Source organism: Pelecanus crispus, chromosome 8 (assembly GCF_030463565.1).
Source record: "Pelecanus crispus isolate bPelCri1 chromosome 8, bPelCri1.pri, whole genome shotgun sequence".
Lineage (NCBI taxonomy): Eukaryota > Metazoa > Chordata > Aves > Pelecaniformes > Pelecanidae > Pelecanus > Pelecanus crispus.
Genome location: NC_134650.1, coordinates 30,349,562 through 30,371,909, shown reverse-complemented (window position 1 = coordinate 30,371,909; position 22,348 = coordinate 30,349,562). Strand labels below are relative to the sequence as shown.

At 38.1% G+C, this 22,348-nt stretch overlaps 2 protein-coding genes across 4 annotated transcripts in view; one reads left to right on the top strand and one right to left on the bottom strand.

Moving 5' to 3' along the window:
* The window catches only part of RPGRIP1L (RPGRIP1 like), an 81,943-nt gene extending 75,255 nt beyond the window's left edge, over positions 1–6,688 (bottom strand). For all 3 annotated transcript variants that reach the window (XM_075715207.1, XM_075715208.1, XM_075715209.1), the window contains exons 1-3: positions 6,663–6,688; positions 2,227–2,318; positions 1,294–1,438 (exon numbers count right to left, since the gene is read on the bottom strand). In XM_075715207.1, the coding sequence (XP_075571322.1) occupies positions 1,294–1,438; positions 2,227–2,311 (230 nt within the window). In that variant the 5' untranslated portion in view covers positions 2,312–2,318; positions 6,663–6,688. The remainder of the gene's footprint in view (positions 1–1,293; positions 1,439–2,226; positions 2,319–6,662) is intronic.
* Positions 6,680–22,348, top strand: part of FTO (FTO alpha-ketoglutarate dependent dioxygenase) — a 261,777-nt gene continuing 246,108 nt past the window's right edge. Inside the window, exon 1 of the mRNA XM_075715717.1 lies at positions 6,680–7,036. Within this exon, the coding sequence (XP_075571832.1) occupies positions 6,680–7,036 (357 nt within the window). The remainder of the gene's footprint in view (positions 7,037–22,348) is intronic.

Here is a 22,348-nt window from a genome sequence, read left to right as displayed (position 1 = left end):
AAATCCGTAATAACTTTAGGATGTCACAGAATGTTACTTGCCTGTAAGCAGGATTTTTGTTTATTTGTTTTTTTCAATGTACTTCTACTGCAAATTCATTCCAAACTTTTAGTTACAAGGGTTTTGGCATGAGGGATGCTGGGAAAGAAATTTAGCTTGGGGGAGTAAGATTTTTCTCTGGCAATCTAGACAAACACCGCATTTTATATTTTCTGTGTCTTAAAATATTAATTCAGGTATTCAAATTTGCCATTCTGTGTAATTTTACCTAAGTGGAAGATGAGTGCATTTGATAAGTCATCTAACAGAAACACGGGAAATGCTGTTTGGAACAAGCAAACAATTCATTTGTTCTATCACCTTGTATTTGACAGTAGCCTGACAGAAAAGATGGAACTTACATCATGCTGGTCAGTTTGATCTTGACTCACTGAATACTGAGTCAAAAAGAAAGAATGTTTTGGACTAGAAAATTATGAAATAGTCCCACCTACAGAGGCAGTATCTTCAGATGCCCTTTCATGAACCGGTTAGCTTCTGACCAGAAGCCAGCTTAGATGCAGCAAGATTTTATTTGCTTAAGTACAGCACAATGTGAACACAGAGTCACAGTGCTTTTGGATTAATTAGCTCTCCTGGAATACAGTAATACCATGAACAGTTCTGCTGAGTCCAGATTGGTTTGCCAGCACAGCACTAAGTTTAATAATAAGCCTGAAGTTGCTTGCATATGTTTGGGTACACTGGGTACCGTGCTCCCCATGCTACCTGGGACTTCTTCGATGAAGTTATCTATTACCCTGAATAAAGGAGAACTGACCAGAATTATAAAGATATTTTAGGGTTAACTAGATGATAAAAGGCTAGATGCCAGTCAACTTCTTGGAGGACAGAGAAGGACAATAAAAGGGGCAGAATCTCTCTGCACAGGCCATTTTGATGCTAGGACAAAATTCCTGATGAATAATTACGTTTCTATAGCCTCTTCTTCAGTTCCCAGAATACCTGTTACATCTGTACTCAGCATAACTATGAACTCAAGGTACCAGCTCCTAAGTGGCGGATAACGGTGTACCTCTCTACATGGAGATCTAATACTGTCCACCGCAAAAAATACTCCACATACCACAGAGACAAACAGAAATCAATACAAAAATGAATTCCAATGAGTGATTTTTGCTGCTGCTTTAAAAAGTGCTCCGAGAGAAATCAGCATGATTTTTAATTTGTTGAAAGTGCTTTAAAGGACAAAAATGTTACTGTGAGCTAAAATAAAAACATTAAACCCCATACCTTTTAATTTTCTCCTCTTGCTTATTTGCATGCTGTTTGAGTAAGATGTTCTCATCACGTAAACGAAGGAATCTGTCTTCCAGCTCCTTTCGACTGATTCGTGATACAGCTTGGCGAGCTTTTACATTCTGTGTAGTTGATGATTCTACCCAAACCAAGACAACTTTAAATTACCTTTGATACATTCAACAACATGTAATCCAAAGTCTAACTCTTTTTGAAATACTGAAAAAAAACATAGTGAAAGTTTTCCAGTAATTTCATATTTTACACTTGTATGAGTCTGTTGATAAATTTTTCCAGATTTATTGGCATATTAATCACTCCCTTCTTCTTCCCTCTTACAGATAAAAAAAGTAATTCAAATGATAGACCAAACTGATTACCTACTAGGCAACACAAAGGAAACAGTTTAGCAAGTAACAAGGTACTGTCAAACATACTACTTAAATAAGACAATCATTACCACAGAGATGCTTTCTAATCCATTTCAAAGTTAACTTACTCTCTTGAAGCTTGAAAAGATTAACTCATAATTCTGTAAATTTACTCAGATACAAGACTAAGCCCAGTAGTTCCATTCTAACAGAAGCTGAGTAACATATGGGAATTGCATAGTATTTTTGGTTCCCATTTTGTTAAATGGGTCTGTCCTTGTCCTCAATTCAGCAAAAAAGTCCTCTTTTCTTCTGGAAGGATGAACATTACAGCTCAATGAGATTCCCAGTTTTTAGATTCTCACAGCAGCTCCCCTCTTATAAAAAGCAACATGAACACAGAATGGGTCATAGTATCTTTCAGAATTTAATCCAGATTTTGAATGGTATTTGAGCTTAATTTTGTGAGTCGGAATGTCAGAAACATTTTTAGAAAGAAACTAAAGAAGCCACTGATCAAAGTCTGTAACTGTAATAAATAGCAGCTGGTACAAACCTTGTAATCCTCCAATTCCAGCTAGAGTTAGACCTACATCTCTCACAGGCAGGTCCCCCACAGTTTCATCAGCTGGAACAGACATGGCTTATCTATGGATAACAAAATTCAAATTAAATTCTTCTCCAATCTGTAACTTAAACTGCGAGACTAGAATGAACTACAACACATCATATAAAATGAAGTAAAGACAGATTCACTGAAATGACAGACACGTACATTACTGTAAATGCTCCTATCTCAACTGTATCACTCAGAGGACAAACTAAACGCCCAAGTTTAATGTTATGCCAGTTTTAATCTGTGCACAAAATATGGCTTCTTTGTTATGCAACAGCTCCAATTTTATTTAATATATGTAGAATTAGTTTTTTTAAGTTCTAGTTCTGTTGTCTCCAGCAATCTTTGGGCTAAGACCATATTTCTAAATGCATGTAGCAGGGGGACCTGTGGGGTTTTTTTTGGTTTTTTAATTTTTTGTTCATTGTAAGCCAGGTCAAAGCTTACGGCATCAACTGGTAGATGAGTAATGCCATCTTCCACATTTTGAATGGGACTCTTTGAAACGGGTGCTGGGGGTTATGAAGTCATTTCAGTGTTGCCTACCATTCTCTTAGTCTTCTTTCAATCATTGTCATAGGAGAAATTACTTTCTAAGACAGAGACTCTCCTATGAATGATTCTCATAAATCTGAACATATTTCTTTCTTGAGGCAACAGAAAGCTTAGCTACATGACAAAGTGAGATTAGGAAAGTATTAATGTGAGAAGGTAATACATTTGTTTTGGTGTAATATATGAAGATACTTGTTAACAACTACTGTTTCTTTCTTCTCTTCCAGCGCAGAAAACTAGATGTTGGGCATAGAGTCAAGTAAGGCTGAAACAGCATGAAAAGAGAGAAATTAAGTCCTTCGGACAGTCTTTTTTTCCTGTATTGTTACATTCTTCAGGTGATATAAATCCTTGGTGAATCCAAAAACAACTAAGAAAGCATTGAGAAATTAACAACGATGTTACTGAACACCTACATCAGAGGACACAAGTGACACAGTATGACCCACAGACATTCCATGAAGTATCTTTTAATTCTATCATAACCAAACCTGCTGCTGGAGACATGCCTTTCTTCTACCAGTAAAGTCTTCTATCATAAAGAAGTCTCCTTATGGCTTTGTCCAAAGAGAATGAAAAGGATTAATGGAAGTTTAGTTCCCAACAAGTCAAGCTTTTGCTTTTTCACCATTAAAATTTAGGATAAAGTAGTATCTCCAGCTTTCACTGTTTCTAACAACCTGAACACATCTTTCTTTTGTCTGGAACAAACGTTCCTTGTCATGACTGTTGAAATGCCTGAACTGATCTACACTTGCAGATTAGCAATAAGGTTGCAGTTTCAATGCTGTCAGTCACAGAGATGGAGAATAATACTTCGTGATGTTGAGGTCCACTGCATGCAGCCATTGTAACCAACGATACAATTCTACTGACCGATACATATCAACTGGAATTCAGCTCCTCAGTGTTCTCAGCTCTTCTTGTGTTATTCACACAAATGCCTCAAAACTTTTTTGTAATTTGTTAAACTAGCGCTACTTGCAGTCATTGACTTCACTCAGGTCTGCGTTCATTATTGCAGTCATTATATATCACTGTATCAATATCACTACAACAACTGAGATTAAAGTGAAACAGAAACCTTTACCTCTAGATGATCAATTCAAATTTGGTTCATGATGGTAGCAAGAAGACGCTACCATTATATGTCTTTCTAGAATCTGGTTGTCTTTTCTTCACAAATCAGAAATGACCAGTTTTTTGGCAAATTTCAGAGAGGTCAAGAGCTAAACAAATATTTTATCAGCATGACTCTGCAATGTTTGTGATCTATCACAATCAAGCTTCAAAAGCTCTAGCACAATAATAGGCACAGGCAAATGTTACTGTTTTTCACTATTTGCAACTTGCTAAAGAAACTTTGCTATGGATATCTACCTGTTATTTTCAGTGTGAAAGAAATCCATTCATTTAAAAAATAAAGACAAAACAACACATGCTTGTCCTTCAAATAAACAAACACCCCCACCCTCCCCCCTTGTCAGTAGTAATCCATTACTGGCTGCAGCAAAAACACAGAAATATTTAAGTTGTAAGCAAACATAACAGGGCTGTACATGAAAGCCAGTTTTTACTGACGACGTGACATGACTTGAAGACAAGCGACAAAATAAAGCTGCTATAAATCTAAAGTCCTGAAAACTTAGCAAGGTGAAATTTTCAAAAGTAAAAGGAAGAATAAGTTGTTTCATTTTCATTACAAAGTGATGGAAATTAAGAATTCAGCTTCCTTTTCTGTCCTGGGCCACATGAAAAGAAAAAAACCAAATAACTATTTTTATGAAAAAGAGTGTTTTCAGATAGAAATAGGATAAACCTGTCTCGTGGTTTTAGGGACGCAAAATATAGTTACGGATTTAGAATTTGGCCTGGCAATTTATTTGTCTCATTAGTAACATAAGAACCACCTATGTCTTTAATAATCATGAACAACCATCATTCATGCTTCTTCTCCAAGAGAGGACACTTCAAACAGCAAATCCTGTGTTACATATGTTACAGTTACTTTTTGAATATTACCTCAGTGTCTATCACAAACACTTAAACAAAATTACTTTTCTTGCAGTCAACAGTTCCAGCATTATTTCTAAAAGCATGTGAGATTTTTCCACAGAGTTCCATATTACTTCTTTGGAAAGCATTTCCAAAGCCATTAAATCTGACAAAATTGTACAGCAACACTGCTACAAAAGTGATTGTACTTAGGAGTCCAGCGTTTCCTAAAATAAAGCATAATAAAGCAAAAGATATATAAATTTGTATTTGCATCTGGACAGATCCACATGCCATGCTGAACCTCAACAACTTGAAAGAGTTTTTATTTCCAAGAAAGGTTACACTACAGTCACTACAGCACTTCTTGTTCCTAAAAAATAACAAAAAAGAACTGTACATACAAAGAGAGGAAAATTTTCTGTGTCTCTGGGATTAACCTACATGGATTCCAAGTTTGGCATAAGCAAGAATTTTAGATGTAGTTACTGAAGTTAAAGAAACCGTAACTTTCTTATACACCGCACTACTTACAAAACTAGTACTATCACCACCTATATCTGACAAATTACTACAAAAAGCTGCATACAAGTTTGCAGTATTATGTAATACCAGAGAGTAATGAGCATGAATACTGAATGTTAAATATCAAATCTCCTGCTTTAGGACCAAATTCTTAGATAACTCACAGAAGCATACTGTTCTCCCAACATCATTCAAAAGTAGCAAAACTGAGGAGGGATTACTTAAATTTCCAAAAGTTCTCAGCCAGTGGGGCTAGAAGGGACAGTTTCTAGTGAAATCCTAAAAATTATGACACTTACTTAATTGTTTCAACATGGATTTAGAATTTCATGAGTCTTGGCCATGGCCGAGATGATGCTTTTCTTACAAAATCCTACCTCGCTTCTCCAGTACAGGGAAGAATGGGGGCGAAAGAAAAAAAAAAAAAAAAAGAAAAAAAAGGGGGGGAAAAAAGAGAAAAAAAAAAGAAGAGGCAAGACAGACCACCCACGTATCTTAGCCTATCACAAAGTATTTCCAGCCTACATTCTTCCTCTATTGATTCCTTAAAGATAAATGTTTGCACTCTATTGGGCTTGTCATCTAAAATAATCTCATTTATTACTTGGTACGAGTACACACACCATCTTTCAAACATCATCTGTTGCAGTGTTGTGAGTTTTAGGAGATGTAAGGGAAAAATAGGGAAGATATGGAAGATATTAGGAAACGAGATCATCCCATCCTGCTGCAGTCTGAGGGAAGAAACATCCCTCAGACCTGCACGTCCTACTGCAACACAGAAAAATCAAAACAACCGTGTCTTGCCTTCAACATATTTTGTAAGTGCTTTCCAAATTCTTCCTCAGGTCCGTCAGTTCTGGCAATAAATTACACGACTGGAGGGGGCTGGGCGGAAAGGTCGCGTTTGCCTCATGAAGGAACGCCTACACTGCCCGTTTTTTCCCGCCCTCGGGCACAGGAACACAACTCCCGCTTGAGTCCAGCAGCCCCCTTACATATACAGGCCACAACTGAGGAGGGCTATGTGGACGCTTTTAAAAAATGGTGAGGCACCCTGCCTCTTCCCACGGGCGCTAAGCTGCGAGCGAGGGAGCCTCACAGGTCTGAAACAACGGCTTCAGGGGCGCAGCCCCAGGCCGGGCTCCCCCGCGGCGCGGCGGAGCCCCGACCCCCGCCAGCCCCGCTCCTCAGCGACATCCCCGCTTCGGGACACGGCACCGCATCCCCCTGAGTAGCTGCAGCATCGCTGTCCTCCCCCCACCGTGCCCCAGAGGAGGAAAGGCTTCCCCCATACTCACAGCTCCCTGCCAGCCCTATGTCTTCTCTCAGCATTCTGTTAGCAACTGCTGCGGTTGCTAACCAACCCTTTCCACTTCCGGGGACCGCGGCTCCCCGCTGCCTGCTGGGAGCTGTAGTTCGGGGAGGGGCCGAGCACCGCCTCCGTGTGAGGCGGGGGACTACAGCTCGTTTTCGCCACCTGCTTCCCGCGTCCGGGCCGCGGGGCGTGCCGGGAGTTGTAGTCGCGCTGGACGCTGCGTGTCAGGCTGCTGCCGGCGGGAGCTGCTCGGAGCAGCCGGGGGAGGACGGTTCCCGCCGCGCGTCGCTTCGGGCGGGCGGCTGGCTGATCGGCACCATGAAGAGGAGAGCAGGGGAGCGGGAGAAAGAACTGAAGGTACCTTCTCGTTGCTTCCCGCTCCCCTTCCGCCCTGAGGAGCGTGCCCGTGGCGAGCTCTCTTTCCTGCGCGGCTTGTGGGGCTGCAAGGGGCACAGCGAGCTCGCCTGGGCTCCGGGAGCCCCGCGTGAGGGAACTCCCGAGGCCGCCGTGAAGTTTATTGTGACCGGGAAGCAGCCCGAGCACCGAGCTGCCCGCCGCGGTTGCGCAGCCGCGGGGCTGCCGCCTCCCTGCGCCGCCTGGAAGGAGCGCCGCCAGCGCGCGCACCGGCGCTCGCCTCCTCCCAGAGCCTGCGGCGGCCCGGGCGGGCTGGCGGCGGCGGCGGCGGCTCCTCCCCAGGCCGGAGCCCTCGCAGGGCGCGGCCCGGCCCGGCCCAGGCTTTCCGGTCGCTTTGGCTAAGCCTGCCCCGCGTGTGGAGTAACCCCCTGCGCCGCCGGGCCCGGGGCCGGGGCCGGGAGGAGGAGGAGTTGGGAGGTCGGTGCGGGAGGGCTGGGGGAGCTCTGGGGAGAGCTCTGGGCTGGCGTAGCAGCGGTGCTCTAATTAGCTCGGAAATCTTAGGAGCCCCCTCTCCCTTTAAAGAGGGGAACCTAATACACCTTTAACAGCAGCCAATAATAAAGTTGTTTTTTACCGTCTGGGCTTGGATATTTTAATTTAAAAGGGAGTTCTACAGCGTTACTTGAGAAAATCATAGAAGTCAATGTATGTTTGGTTTGGTCTGCTTGCTCAGTGAGATGATGCATTGTGTAACTGCGCTTTTATTTTCCAATTTAAAAGTACTCTTGCTCTCCACCAAGCCTAACCTAAGTAAACATTTTTAATAATGTTTTTTTTCTTGATAATGTGTTTAGATGTGATGCTGTTACATGCTTACATTGAAGAAGTAATTACACTTTGTGTAAGTGAACAGCATCGCTGAATATTTTGCTGTTTCAGGTGCCTTTGAAGGGCTTGTTTCTACCATATTGTACAGTATTTGACTGCAGCTCTTCATGGTGGTTGTGCCTCTGCTGATTTTGTTTACAGAACAGTGGTACAGAGAAGCAGTAAGTTACTTGTTTGAAAGCGTAATGATGATTTTAGTGAGGTTAATGAAAGGAAGCCTAATTCCGGTATAAATTTAGAAAAAGCTTTCTAAGATGGTAATCTTAGAAAGATTACCAGGTTCACCTGTCTTTGCATACAGAACGTGCTGGTTTTGGTATTGCTATTAATTTACTATTTAACGTTAGAAGTTACTTCACTATAGGGGCAGGGAAAAGGTCTGACCTAAGTTTGCAACTAAATATTTTAATAGAAAAATAACTTTAAAGCCTGTTCACAGAAGTCAGATTCTTAACAATTCTTTAAGGCCCACCTGGTCATTTTGTAGTCTTTCTACTATCCTTCATTGCTGAAGGACAGTAACTTCAGTGTTTCATTTGTGTTCTGCTCGCTCTCTGTATGTGAAAACACATGAGATGTAAGCTGTCCCATCTAATCCAGTGTAATTATGTTGCAGGAAAAAACCCAACCCATCCTTTTTTAGCCGGTACATTCACGCTGTTTATCCAAGGGTTTTTGTCTTTGCAATACATCTCAAACGTATGTGGGAATAATTTGCGTTAGGAGAATATTGCCATTGATAAGATAATCATTCAAGGATATGTGTGAGGGAGTAAGAGGATGGAACTGTGAACTACGCCACAGCAAAGGCTGTAGGAAGACAAGGCACTTGAAGAGGTATCAGAGGAGCAATGTATAAGAAAAAACTCAAGGAAGCTAGAGTGAAAGAGTAGTGCCTTAGACACACCTAGGTGTTACAGGTGCACAAACAGAGAAGGTTGAAAATTGAGAAGAGATCCTTATAGAGAATTTAAAGGTGTGAATACTTATGGGATGCCTTAGGGGGATGTTGTAAGTTGGATACTGCTTGAGGAAGCTTTGAGTATATTGCAAGTGAAACAAAAGGAGCCTGTAGAACGTCTTAGAATAAAGGATGCCAAAGGAGAAGGCAGGAATGCGGAGAGGAGGGGTTATACAAGAAAAAAATGTATGCTTTCTTTTCACAGGAGCATCCTCATACTGGTATTATTTCATACAACTTAATTAGAAATGTAATCTTTGGGCTCCTGGCACTATGCCAGTTTACCCTTCAGTCCCTAGGTTTAACCCTTGTTTGCTTTTGTTGTTCACCTAAGAAATGCTGAAGGCAAAGGAAGTGTGTATTTATTGTAGTAGTTCTGCCAAGACTTCCATTTAAATCCTGATCAAAATATTTCGTAGCAAACGAAATACTAGTGAGGTTAACCCGACCTCTTCTGGAGAGTAAGATTTATGAGGCCTGCTAATGAGAGGGAAGTGGTTGGATAGAGAAGCTGGTTTGGATTATGTATCTCCTGGCAACGTCTCTGTTCTGGAGAATTAATCCTGAATAAAAGTTCTTGTTTTGCTATAATTGTGTACAGTTAAATGCTATCTATCAGAAGCCCAGTGATTGGCTTTTGCTTTGTAATTATGCAGTGTGTTTCTTATATGTGATAAGCTGTTCTCTCTCTCTCTCAAATTTTCATGTGTATAGCAAGTTTTGATTTATGCTGGTATAGAAGAACATATCTGTTCCAAGTACATGTGGTAGAAATTCTTTAGAGTGCAGTGCTGTCATACAGCAATTTCCACTTTGCAGATCACTCAATTGGATTGAGTAAGATTGAGTGTGTAGCAGAAATGAAATTGTTTATGCTAGTACTTGGTGTTCCAAGACGAAGAGGAGGAGGACGCAAATTCATTCCTGGGAAGAGGGTCTGAAAAAAGTTGGGAAACAATAGCCAGAAGCTAATTACTCAGCTGTCTTAAACACCATATTGGGGATGCTAGTGTCCTGTGGAATATTTCTCCAAGTCTTAAGTGGAGAACCAAACATGATTATTCTTACGTTTCTAGAGGTATCTTTAGAGATGCTGCATGCCATCAGCTTCTCTGGTCTTCCCCATAGCAAGTGTTACTCCTGTGCATTAAAACAGGGCTGTTAGAGTAGATGTTGCTCATTAGCTGGAAAGGCATTTTAATGAAACAGTCCATTGGGGGTGTGTTTCATTTGTTTTAACTTAGAATTCAGTTTTAATTAGTACAGTTTATAGTTATTTTGATTCTTTTTTAATTTACACTGTTGGTCAGTGTTTTAGTCGGCTCACAGTAAACTTCCTTTTGCTGGGTGAAGAAAAGGTACCACATAAAGTAAAACCGAACATAAACCGCTTATTTGGTAGTCTACTTAGACTATTTTCTCCTTTTAAACTTGAAAAGAAAACTGTTTTGCTTTTAGAATGTTTATTATCTTGATTAATATTCACAGGTTAGTTTAAAAAGTTCATCTTTAATGTAAGACTGTTCTCAAGACTTATTTAGTCTAATATTTTTAAGTTTCAATGTGACAGATGTCAAGTTCTAGTAACTACCTTTATATGCTTCCTCTTGCCACTCTGCATATTAAGACCCTATGTCATTACCGTGCGAAAGATAAGATGCTCAGCTAGTCTGCAGTATTATTTTCTTTTACTTTAAAAGGATTACATTGATGGGTCTTTGGAATAGACTGCTAAGCCCAGTTCACAATTACCTTATGTAGCTGTTTATGCTAATACACATTACTGTGAAACCAGAACTGACTACAGAGAATGTATTCCACAGACATTACTGTTATGTTTGTACAGCTCCCAGCACAGCTGGGACCCCAATCCAATAAAGTTATTGCTATACAAATAATAAATGCATCAATATGCACATATCTGAATATTCACAAGGGCTTTTACAAAGATATTCATGCGCAATTTCACATTTGTGAGACATGTTAGACAAAGTGGCAAGGAAATATAAAGCTTTAAATAACACAGAGCTTTGCATGCATTTTATTTACAAGGAGGAAAAGGGAATATATAGTGTTTTGGCTGAGATTTCAATGAAAAGTCTTATTCCTGCGTCATCCTCATTTTTGCTGGCTGGAAAATATTACCTATTTATGAGATAAAATAGGTTCCTTCAACATACTGCTACCGGGGGAAAAATAGGCAAGTATTCTTGGACCACTTAAGAGCAGGGCAATGATTTTAGGATTAATGCTCAAAAATGTCACCCATACCATGCAATGAGGTGTATAAACTTTAACATTGTCTTACCATAGTTTGTTCAAATACTACATTAAGTTCTTGTTTCCTGTTCTTGTTCTGCCTCTTAAGATATAAAAACATACAAAATTTTCTAATTGACAGATTAAATAGATTCTTTTAGAATTTGTATTTAGGAAAATTAAAGTTAATGAAACAGCTTAGATGCAGTTAAATAAGCTTCTTGTCATGTCATATTTCTGCTTAGGTAAATGGTGTGCAGGTTTTAGCAGAATCAGCAGTCAATATGCCAGTAGCAATTTTTGTGGTAATCGCATTATTGGCCCTTCCCATTATTAATGAGACAATAATTAAGAAATAGTGTTGATAGTCACATAACACATGATTTGTATATTGGAAATGGTCAGGTAGAAGCCTTGCATATGCAGAATAAAATACAAGAAAGAATGAGTGGCAAATGTTCCTTGCTTTTAAATTCATCACATTCCTGCTGCTTAAATTGCCTCGGCTGCTAATGCTGGAACCATTACAGTAATGGACTCAGCAAATGAAGGAGAACCAAGACATACACACTTTATTACTGGAGGGGTAATTTTCTCTTCATCTGTAATAGCAGCAGTGCCTAGTATTGATCAGACCATCAAGGTACTAATCCTCTGTAAAATTACTTGTTATGACTGAAAATGTGTTAATCCAAATCAGTCTGTGTCCTGACTTTCTACTTACTATTGAATACAGACTATTAGATGGTTTATTTTTTGTGATTTAAAGCCTTTCTATTGTAATAGTAGGAGCTTCCTTTGCAAGAGTGCGTGCTTAATCTTAGCTACAGCCCAGGGTTGTCTTTTTGTTTTAACTAGAACATCACCCACTTAATTAAGAAGTGCATTTCTATCTTGCTGCTCTGAATTATATTGGTACTTCAGGCTCTGCAGATTTATTAAACACGTTGTTTTACATTCAGTCTCTTGGTTTTGCTGTAAATAAGAACAGATCTATGCTTCGCATATTAGAATCTTCTAAGATCTTGGAGCTAAGGATGTGAGGAGCATGGATACTGAAAACACTAATTCATGTTTTGTTGATTGTGGTCTGTAAGGTTGTTGTGTATGAGAGTAATTGAAGAGAAGTCAAATGCCAGGGGTCTAAAGGTCTTCAGTTTACTTTGATCCTAGTGATCTGCTACGTGAGACGGTGGTATGGGAGCTGTGCATATTCCATATCTGAATATGCACTCTTGGGAAGGCATCTCCTTTTTCTATTTTGTCTTTTTCGCTCCCCGCCCCCCCCCTCTATTTTTTCATAGTCTTGTATGTTAAGATTGTAAGCTCATGTCTGTTACTTGTATAGCCTCTAGCCAACTAAAATTTTGGCTTGGTTGCATGCCGCAAGTATAATAGCTGTTACAGGTACACAATACCTTGTAGGACATGGCTGCATGAAATGGTTCCATTAACCTTGACCTTTCATTAGACTTATTAATGTGGGCTCCTACCACATGACAGCTGTTGGTATCTTGCCAGCTTATGGGGGGCAAGAAGTGTCCTAGAAGTGGGATGAGATGTGGAACTCATTGGTTCTTTTGAAGAATCTGCTAGTGTTCCATGCATTTTAGGAATATTATTTTGTTGTTGTAGTGTCGATTAGATTTGTGCTCTGGCAAAATGAACAGCATGTTTATTTATCTAATTACCTCTCTGCTTGCTTTTTTTTTTTTTTCATAATTTCACTGATTCAACTTGTATCTTTAGAGAGACTTCACATTTCCTAAAAGGTATTGGAGTACCAATACCTTTACAGGGATTTTGATTCCTTGTCTGCCTCAGAACACTAAGTTTTTTCTGCCCCCTTCTAATAAAGAGTATGAACAGAGCAGATGTTGCTTGCTCCAATTTCCCTATTGAACAGCCTCTTTACTGTAATTTTTAAGACAGCAGGCTAGAAATGCATACAGCAAAGCATCTTGTGTGATGGTGTGGTGATTTGGAGGAGTTTAGTTATTCAGCTGAAAGCTACGCTGCCAATGTAGGATGAATTTTAAAGTTTTCTGTTGTCTTAAATCTGCAACTAGACTGTTAATTAAACATGAGTATGTTCTTTAACAGCAACACTGAGACCAAGAAAACAATAATTCACAGATTCAGTGTTAGAAGTGCAGTGTCTAAAAACGTGATGATAGTTGTTTACATTCTCTTTCAAAATATTTCTATAACTTGTGGCATTCAGGAAATTAAATTTACCCAAAAAAGTACGTTATGGAAATCCTTCCTGTTTTCTGTAGAAAATAAAACTTCATGTGGATTGAATTTTTGGTTTGAATGAACATCTTTCTGAAGAGAAATCTTTTGGAAGTTATTAGCAGGTGATTGAATTGCAGAAAGGTAGGTAGTCTCAGAGGTAGGTCACCCACACCCTGTTGTCTTCTGATTCTGAACTTAGCTTATAATCTTGGAAGTTTTCAGATGGAAATTAGCATTTTTGAAATGAAGCTATAGTGAAATGTCCCTGCTCGAGGTGCAGTACTGGGCCTACTTTCACTTTTATTTATAGATTTGGAAAACATTTAACGAATAATTATTATACTTTTCCCCCCTTTTACAGCAGGTAGGATTCAGTTTCATCTGACCCAGGTTAGTGAAAACTAGACAGGCCAAATAGCGAATGCCTAAAGCTTGTTTCTGTTCTCAATGCAATCGGTGATCAAACTTACGCAGTCTTCAGCTGAAGCAGGGTTGGGCTGTCATGCTTTTAACAATTCATCCATTTGTTAAATTATTAAATTAACCTTTAATGACCAAGACAATCCAAAATATCAGATGATCCTCTTCCCTTCAGTTGAGACTACAAAGCACTATACTGTGTTACTGTATTCTGTTAGGTTCACTAGTGAAGTGCAAAACATAGTTATGAATATTTATTAGCATTTAAAGTATGGGACAGATTAAACATATCTCTGAAGCCTTCTGGATAGAAAATGATAGTGCTGTAATTTCAAAACACTTTTTTTAGTTACTGGAGTCTTACTATGGGAGAAAACTCTGCTCTACCTTATTTAGCCTATCAGTTTTTTGCCTTTGTACACATGCTACACCACTTTCTAAAAGAATTACATCTTTATCTCCTAGAACTTGTTCAGTTTCATTTTCCCCTTTTATCTGCTGCTCATCCCACCATTTTTATTTAAGACTGTAAAGTTACTTTAGTGTAACTGCTATTGTCACCTTTGCCCTCAGCTAATCAAATAGTTTACCTTGAGGGAAGCATTTATCTCTCACTTTCATTATTATTATTTTCGTAGCTGTAAAGATATATATTTTATGTCTCCAGAAGGCTGTAACAGTGAAACGAGGTATTGATCTGCTGTATTTGGCAATTTCTTTCCACCTTGCCATCGATATCATGTCAGCCTCTGTCTGTACTGTGGTTGACCTCACAAATAGCTCTTTATGTTCCCATTGGATTCAAATGATATACTATGCTCAAAACTAAATCAATGAATGATTATAAAGTTTTTAGTATTATTTCATAACCCGCAGGCAACTGGTACTTCATGCATGAATACTTGGAAAGGTACCTGATTAAAATATATTGCTGATTCTGTTCTAAGGTTTAAAATTGTATTGAAATCAAACATCCCATAATATTAAATTCAGGGTCTGATTTGCATATTTCTGTACAGGCAGTAAAATTACTGAAACTTCTGCCGGTAATTCGCCGGAGAGACTCCGGTGGCAAAAGATTTTACTTAGAGCAAAACCTCCCGCTTCTGATGCCTGCTGCGTCCTCTGTTTTGAGTGGAAAAATTTCATGCGCTGGATCTTGCCAGTGAAAGATGATGAATGTTACACTGTGCATGCTTTCACAGGAAAAAGTGGAGGTAAAGATCGGACAAGGTTTTCATCTCCAAAAAGCGAACAGGAAGTTTAAGCAACTTTGGGTTTGGAAAACATTGCTATTACTGCTCTGTGGAATCATACACCTTACATATACTTCTAACAGTTTAGCTGGTAAAATTCGTGTTCGAATACACATTTAATAACTTTTTTTTAACTCTGAATGGAAATAGGTAGGATTTTCACAAGCATTTAAAGACTTTAGAAGTCCAATCCTATTGATATTGAATATGCACTTGAGTTGGGCAAGAAGCTTTTAAAAATCTGACTGTTGTCTCAAAGCAGTAGGCCTCTTGAAACGTACATCTGTATTTGGAAAGGACTGACTGAAGATTCTGTACAAAAGGATAGGTTTATGCAAATGAATTAAACAACAGCTTGTAGATATGGAAACAATTTGTATTTGGCAGTATTCTCTGATTTTCTTCTACATTCTAACGTAAATGATGTCATTGCATCGGGTAGGGATGCTCTTGTGCTCAAAGGAAATACTTCATTATCTGGTATCTAAATCATGTGATGGCAAACAACTGCAGATGGTAAAATATTGAACAGCATGCTACGTATGTACCTAATCACAGAATGAAAACAGAACAAATCATTTAATCCAAAGAAACTAAGTAGGAGAAAGTTATTTGGAGCCTTCATCATAAACAGTGCATATAAACAACAGTGAAATGACCATCTTTCTGAGTTAGAGAGCTTATTTAGAGTCAGAGTTTAGATACAAATTTCTAATCAACTTTTTTAAAGAAAATGAACATTTGTCAAATGTAACATTTTTGCAAGATATTTTACACAGGAAAATTGTGGAAAGGTGTTCCAATGAGATAGATTTAGAGTATTTCAGTTACGTATTCTGAGACCACGTAAGTGGCATATTTTAGTATCCAATATAATAACACTGGAAATTACACCAAAGCTCTGATCAGTTTGAAACTGTTTTTGTAAGCCTGGATTTTTTCTGAAATGTAGAAGAAAAAATTTTTATGTACTGCAGCTATTATGAAATTTAAAAAAATCTACTTCTGTTTTCTATCCAGGTCAGAGCCAAAATGTAATTTTTACTGAATTTGTTATTTCAGATTTCGTATTTGCTGAGTGTAATGGAACTGACCTGATAGGAGGTAAGATCAAAAGGCAGTTCCATTCCCCACTTTCCGGCCATTCCCTTGTCAATCCCTTTAGAATAAGATGGGTTGAATCAGTTGTGTGGTCCCTGCATCTTTGGTAACAGGGAAGAGAAACTGTTGTGTTTTGGTTTGGGTTTTTTACTGTGATGACTGGTTCAGTAGGCAGTTATCTTTTATGGATGTTCAGTGCTCTGGTTTGTGCCTCTGGCGTGCAAAATGTAAAAAGTGTGCTGCATTGGTGGTTTTGTTTCTTTTTGAACTTCATGAAGATGGCGGTAGTTGAACTTTTCAAGAGGAAAAGTATGGTGACAAATGTTAGTTTGCATAGACTTTGCATTCCTTAAAACAGAAGCTATTCAGCTTCTGTATTGTCAAGCTTGGAAGCGTTCCGGTATGCACTTTCATTTCTTGAACTTCTTATTGCTGGTGTCTGAAAAATAGTCCTGTGATATGGACACTATCAATCTTGGTTCAATGGAAAGTGTTTATGGAAAGCATTTATATGCAGACAAAAATGGGATAAAAGCAGGTTATGAGTACTGCCAATGTTTTGATTTCCTAGCCTTGTATTTCACTTTAAAAGCTTTCAAAAGTCTTTTACTTGCATTAGCAAAAACTCATATTCCTGGGTGCCTTCCTCTTTAACCAATTTTGCTTGAATATGTTGTGGGGAATTTCTGTATATTTGGGAACAGAGCTATTTTGTATTGTATATTATATCTATCTAAATGATATACTGCACACTCCTTAGATAACAGTAACCAACAGGTAATGTAGCAGGAAATGTAACACACCATTTAGTTCTTTCTTACTTTGTTGTACCTTTCCTCTGGTCAGTATTGCCTTCTCCCAGTGTTTTAAAAAAAAAAAAAATTAAAAAACTTCTGGTTTTCTTTGCATTATTAGTATTCATATTTTCAAGTTACATTCCATGAGCTTTTCTCCAGTATTCTTGCAAATAAGAGTTGAAACTTGTATGAGACTTCCTGATTCCAGGAACTAATACTTTAGAAAACGTCTCATAATCGCTTGACTGTTGCAAGTTGTGGTGCTTGATAACAGTATATAACAGAGTTCTTAGTGGCATTCTAGCCTAAACTCTTACAATAAACTGTAGATACTGGTCAGCCTTCCCTGAACTGTTTTAAAGATGTCTTATGTTACTGAAGTGTTTGTATTATACAGTGGCTCCTTAGTGTATCTTCTCATCTCGTATTATTTTGTATGTTTATTGTCATAAAGCATCTCTGTAGTAGGGAGGTATTTCTCCCTCCTCTACAAATGGAAATAAAAGTGCAGAGAAACTTGTAACTTTCTCATTATCACAAGTAAATTGATAGTGTATGATAGGTATCAGATCCACCGCTTACGTTCCTTGTGACTGTGTGTGTGCAGTAAGTCCAGTTCCTTTGCACGGGGCTTGACTATCAGAAACAGCTTGTGTACGCGTGCGCACACTGTGCAGCTCCTGATGAGTCAGGAAGTGCAGTATGTGTGCAGTAGCGTTATGCGCTTCAACACCAAAGAGTGCACTCAGGACACCCAGAATTTAAGGTCTGGATATCTCAGACGAGTACAGAAGTGCTTCTGCATCGATTTGGACCTCGTTATAAGACAGAAAGAGAGGAAGCAACGGGGGGAAATGGATGTGTAACCAAGCAAGTCCTCTAACGATTAAAGCATGCTTTTTTACTTTCTCCCATCCTCATAAAGCGTAAAAGACGTTGATGAGCTTTCCCCAAACTTAGAATTTGTGCTATAGATCAGACCCTCTTGCCTATGTAGAAAAGCCTTGAAACTTGTCCTTCAGTCCAAAATAAGTTGAATTATGATTTTATGCTTCTGGCTTCCTGAAAGCCATTCATTGTGATCAGGACAGTAGGCTGGTCATTATCTATGATTTGAAACGTGTTGATAGTATGACTTGTGCAATAGAACATGTGAATATAGTTCCTGCCTTAAAGAGTTTGTGCTGTGTGTGTCTGTGTATGTGACAGACAAGTGGTTTTATGCTTCGCAATCCAAATGTATTCCTCATAAATAATGGCAATTCATTTTCTCTTTAGCTTGCAAAGCACACTTTGTGAATAGGGTCTTTAATGTGTTGGTATCATGACAGAAATCGGTACAAAGCAGTAATGTCACAAGCAGGATGATACCAGTGACCCAGCAAAAAGAAACAAGCACTTTGCATGTTGATCTGTTTTGCTAAAGGGCAATATTTGGCCCTGTAAGTGCAGGAGAGATGGACTGTTCGTGAAAAGGGCATAAAGAGCTAACCCGTGTGATCCTTTGTCAGCCTGATTAAATTTAGTGTCAAGCATTCATTCATATGAAAGATGAGCGGCATCACTGTTTATCTAATAAAAAAAAGTATTTCTATTTTTCCTGAAGTCTTTTATATGTTAATAGAGGCAAATGTGAATATGATCACATAATTTAAATGTGTAAGTAAAAATATACATCTTTACTGGCAATGGGTTAAAAGTAAGATGTATATGTTTTATGCAAAATAATGCAATTTCATTGTTAATCATGCTGTTCAAGCCATAACTCCACACAAAACAGTGCTTTTAAACAAATAGAAAATACTGTTATTGTACCATTTATAACAGAAATGCTTAGGATATGTAGAGATTGATGCAAAGTATTTATTTGCATGCTTTAATGTGTGCTCCTACTGCAATATTAATATAAAAATGCAGAATTAAAATTCCAGGTGATTTTATTAGGCCTAATTATAAGGTGTTAAGCTCTGCTTTTTAATACTGGAAGAAACCCCAGTATTTAGAAAAAGGGGTGCAACACATGTAATTTTCGAAATCAATGCATGCTGTTACAAGAAAATCAAAGAATTTGTTGTGAAATAAATTCTCTTAAAAGAAAGAGAAGGGAAAAAGTTTTGATGTTGTGAAATAAATTCTCTTAAAAGAAAGAGAAGGGAAAAAGTTTTGATGTCTTTCCCCTCACCCTTTCTACCCTGCCAAATCTGGCTTGCTTAAAACAACTGTTGGGAGTTCTGTTTAACGTTATACTTTGCATGCATTTGTGATTTGAAATAAAAAAAAAAAAGTCAAATTTGAGCAAGACAGTTTGAATGGCATGCTGTCAGTTTGGCTCTTCATGAATTGGCAGTGGTCTCATTTAGGACCTTCAAATATGTGTCTGCCTGGACAGAATGAGAACATTTTGCATGTTCTTCAGAAGACAACCACTCCTTGCTGCCTCACAGTATTCAGTGGTGCATGACAGTTGCCCTTCATTGCTGTCTTCTTCGAACTTAACCTTTGACCGTCCACTTAGTCGCTGCGCAACGGTTGGAGCGGGCCAAGATGTTCATGAATGACGGGCATTGGCCTGCAACGTGCTTGTCATTATTTGACTGTCAAAAGTAGCCTGCCATTGGGCTCTATCAAGGTTTGAAACCTATGTGCAGCAGTCCATATTACTTAACTTCCAAGACTGTCAACAGAACTATCAAATGTGCATAAAAAATGTGTGTTGAATACATCTTTGATCATAATATAGGGAGATATTTTTTGTGTGTGCTAAATGTATTCATATGACTTTCACAGGGCCAAGAGGTTGAATCTGCTGCCATGGTAAAAAGTGAACTGTTGTCTCCTGTGGTCTAAGTTTCAAATAGCACAATTTAGATTTGAACAGCTCTGCCAGTTAAACTCTCAGCTTGTCTTGCGTATCCTATCAGGTCTTCAGCCAGCAGTATAAGCAGTGAGACACTAGACCAGTGGTGCCTGAGGTTAGCTGTCAAACTGGAATGTTATTTTGGATCTTGCTGTAATGTAATATTATAAAAGGAGGTCAGGCTGTGTGATTTGTAAAGCAGTTGTGCGAACTTAAAATGACTGAAATGTTGTTTATTTCAGGTATTTTTTTTTCCTCTTGAAAGAGTTGAAGAGAAGATAGAATTTATCATAAAAAAGTAAGAAACCTAAGGCAATGTAAAATGGTCATTTTTCTCTCAAGTACAGAATACAGTGCACAAAAGAGCATCAGAATTCAATATGAAGAGTCAGAAAGGCTGAAATTCACTAAGTAATAAATGCTTGACATTGAAAATAGTTAACAGGCAGACATATTGGCATCTTCTGATAGTGAGTGCTGAAGACATTTGGGGCTGAGCCTCATACTTAATTTAATGAATGAGAATTGTACCCCTGGCTTAGTTAGGATCATAAGCTTGGTGTGTAGGTAAATCACTTATGCAAACTATCATATATTAACAAATACTTTGAATTGCTTCATGCTTGGAAGAGTCATATCCTGCTTCAGTGTAATATTTGCTATTCACTTGGGCAAAACCCATCTGTAACTGCAATTTATTTTACTGAATTTCAAACATGTCTGTTTTCTTCTCTAAAAATATCCCAGTTTCTTTGCAGTTGAAATGGTGTATCAAAATGACATCACAAAATATAAATATCAGCTTAAAAAAATGGAGATTCACTAGAGCTTGTTCGTAATGACTTAAACCTTGATTTGTACAGTAAGAGAAAGAGCAACATCTTTCTGAAATGGAAAAATAACATTCCTTTATTTTGAAAATAGTCTGGTAAATTTTCCTATTTGTCTTGGTAGCATTTTTTTAAACCGTGGAGGCCAAGAAAGTAGTTTTGAGTTCAGAGACCATATCAACAAACACAATGGCTCATTATTTAAGTGCTCATTATTTATTTGTATACTTAAATACACCTAAATGATTGCATATTTGCATATATACCCTTTCAAAATTCAGTCCTTCACCAAAACATATTGTGTAGGTGTACATTACTCAAGAAGAGGGAAACATAAATCAAAACTTAGTAACAGCAACTTCATGACCAGAATAAAGCATTTAGAAGAACATGATTTTAACATCTAATAACAGACTGCTTTATTTGCCAAAGAATTTTGCACGTTTGCGGCATGTATACATACAAATATGTATGCAAACACACATCTGAATGCATGCATTTTATACTCCATTTCAGACTAGGCACATATCAGTGCATTAGTAAAGACTGAAATGAAAGAATTAGACTGTTATTAAACAGCAACAGCATTTAAGGTTAAGAGCAAGAAGACCAAAGACTAAGAGCTCTCCATGACACGATCTAATTTTTTAGAACAGTGCATCTGAACTGAGGTCTCTTGCAAATGACATTGTAAGTAGAAAAAAAAAAATCTGTTCAGAAAATACACACAGGGCAAAAATATGAAAATAACACTCTTTGTTTCTAAGCGATCTAACCACTTAACCACTTTCTATGATTTTACTGTTTTTACTAAGTTAGCATGAAGATGTTTTGAAACATGAAGAAAAAAATTTATAGCCAGTTCGCAAGATTAATGCTATTTTTATGCTTTGGCTAGAATTTCTAGTGGGAGTTAATAATACCATTTGTAGTTGTGTTCCTGGGGGAAAAAGGTTTAGAATCTTCAAGCACAAACCTATTATTTCATTTAAAGTATGGAATACCTCTTCCTTCCCGAACCAGAGGCTGTTCTTTTGCCCATCTTGAAGTAACATTTTACACTTACGTGCAGAAGAAACTGAACATCATTATGCAGTTTATTGCAAGTGTGTTCGTATCTTTATATTTTTCCAAATACAGAAAGTCCTTTTGTGAATGCTGTCCAGTCTGTGTAATAACTAAGCAGTTTGTGTTTATGTTCTTGCTCTTGCCCTGCAGATCTTTTTAACTTACCACTATTTTAAAAGGATGTGGAGAAACCAGTTTATTAACAGAAAATGCAGTAAAAAGCAAGTTCTCATCTACAGGTGTATATGTATAAACAATTAGGAGATGGTGTCTTTTTCCCATTGTCTTAAAAGATATAAGGAACATTGCCATAAAAGTGTTTTCCAACTTTCTTTAGACATTAGAATCAAATGTTTGAAAGTGAAAACACAGTGAATGAAGATGACAGCAGTTAAGTGTCATTATTTTGTTTTGTGTTCCAAATTAAGAGTATCCTGGCTGGAAAGAAAATGTTTTAATCAAGCAAAGAAACTTCTGAAGTTGTTTTCAGGATGGCAGGAGGTATACGTGTGCTTTTTATTTCAGCTTCCAAAAGTGTTCAAAAACTGAATATGTGTACTTGACAGGTTAAACATCTATGGTCCTCTATGGTGTTACAGGAGAAAAATAAATCCTATTGCCCAAAATAAAACAGAGGTAG